This window comes from Oncorhynchus tshawytscha, linkage group LG22, assembly GCF_018296145.1.
Source record: "Oncorhynchus tshawytscha isolate Ot180627B linkage group LG22, Otsh_v2.0, whole genome shotgun sequence".
NCBI classification, from domain to species: domain Eukaryota; kingdom Metazoa; phylum Chordata; class Actinopteri; order Salmoniformes; family Salmonidae; genus Oncorhynchus; species Oncorhynchus tshawytscha.
Genome location: NC_056450.1, coordinates 10,581,789 through 10,594,177, shown reverse-complemented (window position 1 = coordinate 10,594,177; position 12,389 = coordinate 10,581,789). Strand labels below are relative to the sequence as shown.

The 12,389-nt window shown below is 42.3% G+C and overlaps 1 protein-coding gene across 1 annotated transcript in view; it reads left to right on the top strand.

Annotated features, from left to right (window-relative positions):
- The window catches only part of LOC112221766 (adenosine deaminase), a 32,364-nt gene extending 22,037 nt beyond the window's left edge, over positions 1 to 10,327 (top strand). Inside the window, exons 4-11 of the mRNA XM_024384072.2 lie at positions 65 to 208; positions 488 to 603; positions 1,613 to 1,737; positions 3,074 to 3,145; positions 7,553 to 7,654; positions 8,540 to 8,607; positions 8,787 to 8,916; positions 9,075 to 10,327. Of these exons, the coding sequence (XP_024239840.1) occupies positions 65 to 208; positions 488 to 603; positions 1,613 to 1,737; positions 3,074 to 3,145; positions 7,553 to 7,654; positions 8,540 to 8,607; positions 8,787 to 8,916; positions 9,075 to 9,182 (865 nt within the window). The 3' untranslated portion in view covers positions 9,183 to 10,327. The remainder of the gene's footprint in view (positions 1 to 64; positions 209 to 487; positions 604 to 1,612; positions 1,738 to 3,073; positions 3,146 to 7,552; positions 7,655 to 8,539; positions 8,608 to 8,786; positions 8,917 to 9,074) is intronic.
- Positions 10,328 to 12,389: the final 2,062 nt, after the last annotated feature.

Below are 12,389 nucleotides of genomic sequence, written 5' to 3'. Positions count from 1 at the left end.
ATCGTTGAGTAGATATTCGTGTTGTTTCTCTTGGCCTTCCACTGATTTTGTATTCCCTTTCCAGTGGCGACAGAGAGGCGATCAAGAGGATAGCTTACGAGTTTGTGGAGGACAAAGCCAAAGAAGGGGTCATCTACGTTGAAGTTAGATACAGCCCACACTTGCTGGCTAACACTGACGTGGAACCCATTCCATGGAACCAAGAAGAGTAAGTGGATATGATATGTTTCTGAGTTGGTAAGGTAGCTGGCAGAAAAGTGTGAATTTGAAACATACCGCATTAGCGATTGTCACACTTGAATATATGGACATGTGCAATACAGTACTTCTTTGAGTTCCTTGTGCTCTCCAATGGCAGAGTTTTGTATTGTTCACATCATTTGTAGGTATCTGTTCTTGTCCTCAGAGCTCAAAACGTATAACATTCAACATAGAAATGCATTCAAGGATTCTCGCGGTCTTGATTTCACTCGCTCTCTTCTCCCAGAGGTGACCTGAGCCCAGATGAGGTGGTTCACTTGGTGAACCAGGGACTGGCCGAGGGAGAGAAGGCGTACAAGATCAAAGCCAGGTCCATTCTGTGCTGCATGCGCCACATGCCAAGTAATGCCCTCACTGTCCTGTTCATGCTCCTGTCCTGTCTGTCTGGCACGACTCATCCCCTCCTCGTTGTCTGTAGTTAATGTCTGTGATCCTTATCACACTGTAGGAGGTTGCAAGCCAAAACATCTCACATTTAAAAACACCTCCCACACTTTCTGTTGTCGTCATTTTCCGACTGTCTCTCGTTTCATTCCATCCCCAGTCAACTGTGTTGATCTATACTTGACGATGGTTGTGATGCTGTGCACATTTATTTATTCTTCTCCTTAGCTGATGTTACCATTTGCAGACAGTAAAAAAGGGGCTCTTGTTTGTGTATTGTATCACTGAATGAACAATTGCAAGTCTCATCTCCTATGTTACAGTACAGAATGGAGCTAGCATTGTCTCCCATACAAAAGATCCCCTTTCAGGGCTTCCCAAACTCGGTCCTCGGGACCCCAAGGGGTGCCCGTTTTGGTTTTTGCCCTAACACTACACAGCTGATTCAAAAGACCAAAGCTTGCTGGTTAGTTTATTACTTGAATTAGCTGTGTAGTATTAGGGCAAAAACCAAAACGGGCACCCCTTGGGGTCCAGAGGACCGAGTTTGGGAAACGCTGCAGTTATTAGTTAAGTCATTTGGATTGATGTAACTTTCTGACTTACCAGAGCATAGTATCTGTATTTGTAATTACATGTAACAAAATGTCAGTGGCTATTTTAGGCAGACATTCCAGTGAACAGTGCTCTGTAGTCAGTTTTGGGGATTTTGATTCTGCTTTTAAGTTTTTTAACTGGACAATTTGACATTTTCAACTATTACTTTTAGCTTTTACTGAGATGCTTGGCATATTACACGTTCGTGGACTGCAGCAGACCATTTAGATAACCATTAGGTCATAAATCTAGCATGAAAACATTTCAGAAACATCCCCACAAATCAAACATTATGCATTTAAAAAAAATCTCATCTGTTTGACCTTACTGGGTTGCTACTGCTAATAAACGTGTGTGTTGCGTTGCACAGACTGGTCCATGGACGTGGTGGAGTTGTGTAAGAAGTATAAGAAGAACGGAGTGGTGGCTATTGATCTGGCAGGAGACGAGTCACTCAACTGTGAGGCCTTCCCAGGACACAGGATGGCCTATGAGGTAACTACCTAACTTTGAACCCCTCCTATCCAATTCATACTGTATGTGCTCTAGTCAACTGTTTTATCATTGTCATGCAAGCATGCATGGTTAACGGAAATGCTAAAGGACTAGAGTTGTCTTTAGCACATCGTATGCACATCGTATGCAGGATATGAGGTTAACCACTGTCCTGCTATCATGCAGCATACCATGCTAGGTTTTATGGCTTAAAGATGCGAGCTCAAACTCCAACTTGCTCAAAACTTAAAGGAGTGGGAGCATAGAGCGAATGTGTACTGAAAACACTAAGAATTATTCACATTTGATTGTTGCAGAACCGATGTTGCAGAACATCCGGACATGTTGCAGAACTGCAGACATTTAAGTCCTGCAATTGGTTGATGTATTTCCTAACGGGCCAATTACTTGCACCTTTCTTGTCATTATAATGAATGGAGTTACTCTGTAGCAGAACCCATTCAGTACATAGAGGCATGACGGTCACTTTAGAGACACATTTGATGGCGAGATCATTCTTGTGAGCCATTTCTTGAAACCAAAAAACTTTCTTAAGAATAACAAAGGACTTTCAGCAATAAAACTATTCGCGCTGTGGTAAAGTGGGCCAACTTCAGAAATACCATAAGTCGGTAATAAATGTGGTAATAACAAGCCGACCAAAAGTCAGCATACGTCACATCAACACGACTTTCGTTCGTACTGCTTTGCATAGATCTATTTTCCATGTTTGTGGTGTAAATAAATACGAGACCGTTAAATCATTCCTTCAGGACGATATCTGGAAACACTGTGGTAAGTTTGACCAGAGGCTGGAGTGATACATTTGGACATGCCAGGGCAAAATACTAGGGGCTGGTATCTCAGAGCCAGATTAAGCCTAGTCCTGGATGGCACTTTCAATGGAGAATCTCCATTGAATATAAGGATGCCTTTTAGGCCAGGACTAAGCTCCATCTGCATCTGGTCAACTGGCCTTAAGAGAGTATTAAAAGCACTGCACTAATACAGACTAATACAGACTGGTAACATAACTGAACAAGCTCTAGATGGATTTTAGATGGTTTCTCAAATGTTGTTGGTGAGATGTAGTCCTTTTCAGTCTAGCCCTTGGCAAAAAAAAAAAAAAAAAAATATCTCCCTACTCGTGACAATAGCACAAGCTCTTGGAATCTCTGAGGTCTTGGAACAATCTTGTGACTGTAGGTCATCCATGTATAATTACATAGTTTCAAGACAATGAAAAGTATTTAGGTTGCTAATGTAAAACCCAGATAGTTCTCTGGTTAACTTGGTGTTGATGCTTTTCATTGACCTTGATTGACCTTGTTGACAGGAAGCAGCGAGATGTGGGATCCATAGAACAGTCCATGCAGGAGAAGTGGGCCCTGCCTCGGTGGTGAAAGAGGTGAGCTTTCCTTTCCTCTATAGTCTTTGGGGAACACTAAATATGTCAATTTTAAATGACATGTCTAATGGCTGTTCAGCTTGACCCAAGACTTCCTCTACTGCTCAACACACAGCAGCGTTATTATGTTATAAGTGATTGCATTGTGAAAACCTTTTATAACAACTTAAATATGTATTTCAGATGGAAACAACTAAACAACTCAGTACACACAGCACACTATCCAATTTCATGTCTCCCGGAAAGTCTTCGCTAGCCTATGTGACTTCCTTTCAATGGAAGCCATCTTTTAAAATGTTGCAACCAAAGACTGCATATTACCAGGCATAGGGTGAACTCATTTGAATTCAATCCCTTTTTGACAGCACCCCTTTTGATTAGAACGAAGCCTTCCATACATATTTGCCCATTGTAGAAGTGTTCAGAAAGTTGCTTTTTTTTCTTAAAGGGTTACTTCAGAATTTTGGCAATGAGGCCCTTTATCTACTTCCCCAGAGTCAGATGATTTTGTGGATACCATTTTTATGTCTCTGTGTCCAGAATGAAGGGAGTTGGAGGTAGTTTTGCGAGGCAATGCTAACTAACATTAGCGCAAGGATTGGAAGTCTATGGGTATTTAAAATCTTAGAAACAGGGTGGTAAAACTGTTTTTACAAAAATGTGACCCGTTTCAATAAGCTAGGCTTACGTTGCACGTCACTACTGCACAGGAGAGACATTTCAAGTTTTTATTTATTTATTTGAGGAAAATGTGTTTTTTGGGGGCAGAAATGCCTTGTGGAACATGTTAACTTACATGTGCCTTAATAACAAACGTGTATGCAATCTGTAAATAAAAATAAAATTGTAAAACTATGAGCCTAGTTGGTTTAGCCACAGAAAAAGACAGGAACCTTCCCTCTAGCCATGATTGTCTGAAATAATGGATGGGCTGGACTTGCCGGGAGAAGTTCGGATTGGTCTGCCCTGTAGCATGCTTCTGTCTATAACATGAGCTGCTCAGTAAACAGTTAATGAACATGCACCTGTGGAATGGTCGTTAAGACACTAACAGAGTACAGGCGGTAGGCAATTAAGGTCACAGTTATGAAAACTTAGGACACTAAAGAGGCCTTTCTACTGTCTCTGAAAAACACCAAAAGAAAGATGCCCAGGGTCCCTGCTCATCTGCGTGAACGTGCCTTAGGCATGCTGCAAGGAGACATGAGGACTGCAAATGTGGCCAGGGCAATAAATTGCAATGTCCGTATTGTGAGACTCCTAAAACAGCGCTACAGGGAGACAGGACGGACAGCTGATCGTCCTCGCAGTGGCAGACCACGTGTAACAGCACCTGCACAGGATCGGTACATCCGAACATCACACCTGTGGGACAGGTACAGGATGGCAACAACAACTGCCCGAGTTACACCAGGGATGCACAATCCCTCCATCAGTGCTCAGACTGTCCGCAATAGGCTGAGAGAAGATGGACTGAGGGCTTGTAGGCCTGTTGTAAGGCAGGTCCTCACCAGACATCACCGGCAACAACGTCGCCTATGGGCACAAACCCACCGTTGCTGGACCAGACAGGACTGGCAAAAAGTGCTCTTCACTGACGAGTCGCGGTTTTGTCTCACCAGGGGTGATGTCGGATTCGTGTTTATTGTTGAAGGAATAAGCGTTACACCGAGGCCTGTACTCTGGAGAGGGATCGATTTGGAGGTGGGGGGTCCGTCTGGGGCGATGTGTCACAGCATCATCGGACTGAGCTTGTTGCCATTGCAGGCAATCTCAATGCTGTCCGTTACAGGGAAGACATCCTCCTCCCTCATGTGGTACCCTTCCTGCAGGCTCATCCTGACATGACCCTCCAGCATGACAATGCCACCAGCCATACTACTTGTTCTGTGTGTGGTTTCCTGTAAGACAGGAATGTCAGTGTTCTGCCATGGCCAGCGAAGAGCCCGGACGTCTGGGACCTGTTGGATCGACGGGTGAGGGCTAGGGCCATTCCCCCCCAGAAATGTCCGGGAACTTGTAGGTGCCTTGGCGAAAAGTGGGGTAACATCTCACAGCAAGAACTGGCAAATCTGGTACAGTCCATGAGGAGAAGATGCACAGCAGTACTTAATGCAGCTGGTGGCCACACCAGATACTGACTTTTACTTTTGATTTTGACCCCCCTTTGTTCAGGGACACATTATTCCATTTCTGTTAGTCACATGTCTGTGGAACTTGTTCAGTTTATGTCTCAGTTGTTGAATCTTGTTATGTTCATACAAATATTTACACATGTTAAGTTTGCTGAAAATAAGCACAGTTGAAAGTGAGAGGACATTTATTTTTTTGCTGAGTTTCCTTGGTTCTAACAAAGATTATTCAACCCCAAAATCTGCTAAGGAGCAGGTTTGATCCAAACTTTCTGATCTCACAAAATATAATACTTTTCTTGCCTCACACCTAAGCTAACTGGCTAATGTTGGCTAGCTTGCTAGCTAACGCTACTTCCAGACACGAACAAGAGAATACATCTTCCCTCTCCGCTGGTTAGGCTTTTTTCATGTTTATTTGAAATGTTGGTGACTAACTGTGCTGCTGGCAATAATTTAAATTACGTTATTTCCCTAACATTTACTGATGCCGGCTATATTCAACCAGCAATAGCCAGAGCGAATTTACCAAGTACCCCATTTAACAATGTCCATACTCAAATTACTTCACAAATAGTACAGCTAATGCGATTACGCTGATAGAACTCTAACATCAATACACTGGTGTATTGAGCTAATGATTCTTCTTCTGCCAACTCACAATTACATCCCTGAATTCTCTAAGATTGGAATTTTCTTTCACCAGGGCCGAATTGGTAGAATGCTTGTGCGCTTCTATTAGTGTTTTTATGGCTTTGTTCGTGTCACTCTCTTCTATGAATTTATTTCCGCTCCTGTTTTAATATATGCCAGTCTTTTTCTGAGACTATCTCCCAGATCCTGTAGACAGTCATATAATGCTTTAACCTGATCTCTAACAAATTATCCATAAAGAGACCACTCTTGAAACTACAGTACGTACTTCTACATATGGGTTGTTTAAGTTGCATCTCAATGTACTCCCAGTATTACTAATCGATTAATCACACTTTTTTTCTCATTCACGTTTTTTTTTCATATCTTCACAGAATCAATATATTATCACATAGGAAATCTAGTTTGGAAGTCTAGTTTCCATCCGGCTCACACAGGTTTGGATGGTCAGTCGCCCCCCCCCAAGGTTCTAGCGATACATCCGGTACACACAGATTTGGATACTCGCGTTCTTTTGATCATAACCAGCTCCCACAGGTTTGAATGCCATTGTTAATTGGTCATACTGACCCTAGTCATCATCCGATACACACAGATTTGGATGTTAACGTCAGTTGGCAGTCCCCTCTGAACTCCGTTTTCTCTCTCTCAAATTTTTTTTCTCTAAGAAATATCAGTCTCAGCCTATTTATCTGTCTCTGTTCGGAACACTGTAACCACCCGCCTGACACCTTCCTTCAGATCCTAGGCAGGCCCCGTGCACAGTTAAAACCAGGTCCTCAGGAACAAAAAAAACAAAAAAAACAAACAAACAAAAAAATCAAACAAAAAAAATCGCAATTTAATCCATTTTAATTTTAGGCTGTAACACAACAAAATGTGGAACAAGTCGAGGGGTTTGAATCCTTTCTGAAGGCACTGTATCAAACTCAACCATTGATCTTTTCCAGTGATGAAGACATGGATGTCTCCTAGTAGGGTGGGGTATGCAAAAATGGGTCAACTTTAAGCACTTCTATGTTTTGAAATTCAGACCCAAAAAGTCCCTTTCTCACCACTTCTTCCATGGGCAAACATGTATGGAAGGAAGGTTTCGTTTAAATCATATGGATTTACCCAACAGCCAGTAGTTCTGTTGACGTGTAAATTAAAATATTTGTACCTTTTTGTGCATAGCCGCGGAAAGTAGGGGGGCTGAGGGTTCTGCAGCACCCATTGATATATTTATCGGGGCGGCAGGGTAGCCTAGTGGTTAGAGCGTTGGACTAGTAACCGGAAGGTTGCAAGTTCAAATCCCCGAGCTGACAAGGTACAAATCTGCCGTTCTGCCCCTGAACAGGCAGTTAACCCACTGTTCCTAGGCCATCATTGAAAATAAGAATTTGTTCTTAACTTAAAAGGTCAAAAAGAATATATCACAATGAAAAAAATAATGATAGAAAAAATATATAATAATCACAATTTGGGCACTAGGTCTTTATTACTCCCATATGAGCGGATAATGTACTTGAGAGCAGAGCGGGGAGAGAAATACCCCTCCTCAGCCCAAAACATCTTTAACGTGATTTCTCTGCCATTGCCTTTGAACTGCTTGGTGACCCATATCTGATGTCTTCTTCAGGCTGTGGAGGTCCTGAAAGCAGAGCGAGTAGGACATGGATACAACACACTGAAGGATCAAGTGTTGTACAAACAGCTCCTGGAGCAGAACATGCATTTTGAGGTAAGAATGTGCACGTTACTTTTCACCTGTAATGAAAGTTACATTGAGCTTTGTAGACACAGTATATTACATGATGTATCACTCACTTTATCTCATAAAACAAGCCATACACACTGTGTACAAAACATTAGAAACACCTTCCTTAATATTGAGTTGCACCCCCTTTTGCCTCAATTCGTCGGGACGTGGACTCTACAAGGTGTTGAAAGTGTTCCGTAGGTATGCTGGCCCATGTTGACTCCCATGCTTCCCACAGTTGTCAAGATGTCCTTTGGGTGGTGGACCATTGTTGATACACACAGGAAACTGTTGAGAGTGACAAACCCAGCAGGGTTGCAGTTCTTGACACTCAAACCGGTGCTCCTGGGACTTACTACCACACCCTGTTCAAAGGCAATTAAATCTTTTGTCTTGCCCATTCACCCTCTGAATGGCACACACACACACACAATTCATGTCTCAATTTTCTCATGGCTTAAACATCCTTCTTTAAACTGTGTCATCTACAACTGATTGAAGTGGATTAACAAGTGACATCAATAAGGGATCATAGCTTTCACCTGGATTCACTTGCTCAGTCTGTCATGGAAAGAGCAGTCATGTTCCTAATTGTGTATATCCTACCATGGAGGCCTGTATGGCAAGCTAGTGCACAGGGACCTCTGGTGGTCACGGAAAGACATCACACATCTCATCCGCTAGCAGTACATCTGACTACGTCCCGATTCACCCACTCCTTATTTTGAAGTGTGCACTTCTACACTTTCTGGCATGGATTTAACAATGGTGGAAACTTACACCAATCATATGTTGTTGTTTTTTTAAACCAATGAGTGGGAGAGGTTGGCGACTATAGGTACATGAAGGAATGCTGTGTGATTTCAGGTGTGTCCCATATCCAGCAGACTGACTGGAGCCTGTCATCCAGACTTCACCGAGCATCCTGTCATCACGTAAACTGTCTTTCACTCCCTATATTATTTGAATGATACGTCTTTGGATCAAGTTTTCACCAATTCATGAAGATCGCAGTTACAGGCTCAGCTTGTTTCATTTTCGTTAAGGTTTACTTCATCGCCTCGGAATGACGTCTGTGTGTGTGTGTGTGTGGTGTGTGTGTGTGTGTGTGTAGATTCAGGAAGGATAAGGCCAACTACTCCCTGAACACAGATGACCCTTTGATTTTCAACTCCAACCTGCACTTAGACTACAGCACTGCCCAGAAGTACATGGGTTTCACTGAGGAGGAATTCAAGAGACTGGTACAAAGCAAATTTGAACTCTTATTCCAATTTGGCATTGTTGTTTAATACTGTGAAATACAATCTACCACTGTTGATGATACCATGTGTGTCAAATACTACAGTATACTCACCTTTGGATGGTTGAATGTTTCTCTCTCGCTCACCTTGTTTTCCAGAACATAAACTCCGCTAACTCCAGCTTCTTGCCTGAGAAGGAGAAGAAGGATCTTGTTAACGAGTTGTATGAAGCCTATGGGATGGTGGAGAACAGTCTTTTGAAATGAAGCGCTGATCAGATCCGCTTAAATGGCAACACAACAAACCAGGAACCAACCACTTTAAACTCTTACTTCCACTCTGGAATGTCTATGCTCCTATGAGTACATACATTAAACTAGCAATATGTTATTGTACTGCTGTACATAGCTTAAACGCTCTCATTGCCATGGAGAAAAAAAACGGTTAATTAGTATTCCATCTAACTGGATCCCACTGATAAAGCAGTTGTTTAGCCTACTGTGGAATTGGTGCAGAGATATAAAGATGGTCTTAAATGATTTATTTCAACCTGATGGTAAACAGTACAATCTGTTTGGTCTTTCTCAAAGTGAAACTAACAACTTACCTTGCCTCATCAAACAACAAGCACTTTATATGCCTCAGTCAATTCTCAAAGTACTTTTTGCATCCGGTATATATCATATATCATTAATTGAATGTAATAGATGTGTACTATCCATTTATGCTTAAAGGTAAGTACTTTTCATCTACTGGTGGTAAAGGAAAGCTATTGTGTACTATATATGAGTTGTGCCTAGGTCAAGTGAGATAGGCCAATAGACCGTTTGAATCACTATGCCCACAACTTACTTAAAAAAAAAAAATGTGGGGATGCATCGGGTTTACCAGCTCTATACCAAATATTTTCTAAACATTTAATGTTGTTGTAGTTCGCCACCTAGTGGTCAACTATAACTATCTACTAGCCATCTCATTGTAAGACCACCTACTAAAGTGGTCTTACAGTTTTAAGAATAACTTGTGTAATATGTTTTTCTCTGATTTTTATAGCGTAACACATTTGATACATTTTTACTAATTTGAAAGTAATTCAATGTATTATACATCTCTTCTGTGGAGGACAAAATACGAGCAATGTCTACAATGAAACACTTTTGCATCAAATGGTCTTTTCATTCTTGAAACGTATCAGAATAAAACTACAAGATGGACATCACCGCGCTATACACAATGTAGTTCAAATGTAAAACCACATTTCATGGCAACCTCCGTATTGAATCTCTTACTGGAAATGCACACATATGGAGAATCAGCAGGACCCAGGCACTTAGAGAGCTTCCTGATGAGTAACACTTCACTAAAATGTGCTTCTTCTCCTTTATCGAATAAAGACTTACTGTAAATGGAAGTTTAGGTGCTCCTTCCTATTGGCCGAAATGTAAACATTGGCTTCCTGTGACCATTCCAATGCACACAAAGCTGTTTATGGTCATAATTATAAGTGCAAATATTAAACTTCCACCAGTCATGTGTTTCTTTGAAGGGGCTAACGCCATTGTTTAAAAAAAGAATATACACTAATCAAAAATATAAACGCAACATGTAAAGTGTTGTTCCCATGATCCATGAGCTGATATAAAAGAACCCAGAAATGTTCCATAATTAAAACATCTCTCTCATTCTGTGCACAAATGTTTTTACATCCCTCTTACTGAGCCTTTTTCCTTTGCCAAGATAATCCCTCCATCTGACAGGTGTGGCATATCAAGAAGCTGATTAAAGAGCATGCTCATAACACTGGTGCACCTTGTGCTGGGGACAATAAAAGGCCACTCAAATTTTGTTTTCGCATTTTGAGGGAGCGTGCAATTGGAATGCTGACTGCAGGAATGTCCACCAGAGCGGTTGCAAGATAATTTAATTTCCATTTCCCTTCGATAAACTGCTCCGAACGTTGTTTTAGACAACTTGGCAGAACGTCCAACCAGCCTCACAACCTCAGACAAAGCGTATGGCGTTGTGTGGGCAAGTGGTTTGCTGATGTCAACTTTGTGAACAGAGTGCCCCATGGTGGCGGTGGGGTTATGGTATGGGCAGGCATAAGCTACAGACAATGAACACCATGCATAGTACAGAGATACCATGAGATCCGGGGGTCCATTGTCGTACAATTCATCTACTGCCATCACCTCATGTTTCAGCATGATAATGTACTGCCCCATGTCGTAAGGATCTGTACACAATTCCTGGAAGGTGAAAATGTCCCAGTTTTTTCCATGGCCTGCATACCCCCCAGACATTTCACCCATGGGGCATGTTTGGGATGCTGTGGATCGACGTGTACGATAGCGTGTTCCAGCTCCCTCCAATATCAAGCAACTTTGCACAGCCATTGAAGAGTGGGACCACATTCCACAACCTACAGCCTGATCAACTCTATGTGAATGAGATGTGTTGCGCTGCATGAGGAAAATGGTGGTCACACCAGATACTGACTGGTTTTCTGATCCACGCCCCTACCATTTATTTTAAAGGTATCTCAAAAACAAATGCATTTCTGTATTCCCAGTCATGTGAAATCCATAGTTTAGGGCCTAATGACAACTTAAATTGGCTGATTTCCTTATATGAACTAACTCATTAAAGTCTTCAATTGTTGTTTATATTTTTGTTCAGTATAATTAGCATAATACAAAAGTCCCCATAAAAATCTGTCCATTTAAGAGAGATGTGGAGACCCCTTCAAATTAGTGGATTCAGCTATTTCAGCCACACCAGTTGCTGAAAGGTATATAAAATCGAGCACACAGCCATGCAATCTCACTGCTCAAACATTGGCAATAGAATGGCCTTACTGAAGAGCTCAGTGACTTTCAACATGGCACCGTCATAGGATGCGACCTTTCCATCAAGTCAGTTTGTCAAATTTCTGCCCTGCTAGAGCGGCCTCGGTCAGCTGTAAGTGCTGTTGTTGTGAAGTGGAAACATCTAGGAGCAACAACGGCTCAGCCTGAAGTGGTACCCCACACAAGCTCACAGATCGGAGTCTCCGAGTGCTGAATTGCTTAGCGTGTAAAAAAATCTTCTGTCCTCAGTTGCAACACTTACTACGGAGTTCCAAACTGCCGCTGGAAGCAATGTCAGCACAATAACTTTTCGTTGGGAGCTCCATGAAATGGGTTTCCATGGCCGAGCAGCCGCACCCAAGCCTAAGATCCTCATGCCAATGCCAAACGTCGGCTGCAGTGGTGTAAAGCTTGCCGCCATTGGACTCTGTAGCAGTAGGAAACGCATTCTCTGGAGTGATGAATCACGCTTCACCATCTGTCCGACGGAGAAATCTGGGTTTGGCGGATGCCAGGAGAACGCTACCTGCTCCAATGCATAGTGCCAACTGTAAAGTTAGGTGTAGGAGGAATAATGGCCTGGGGCTTTTTCATGGTTCAGGCTCGGCCCCTTAGTTCCCGTGA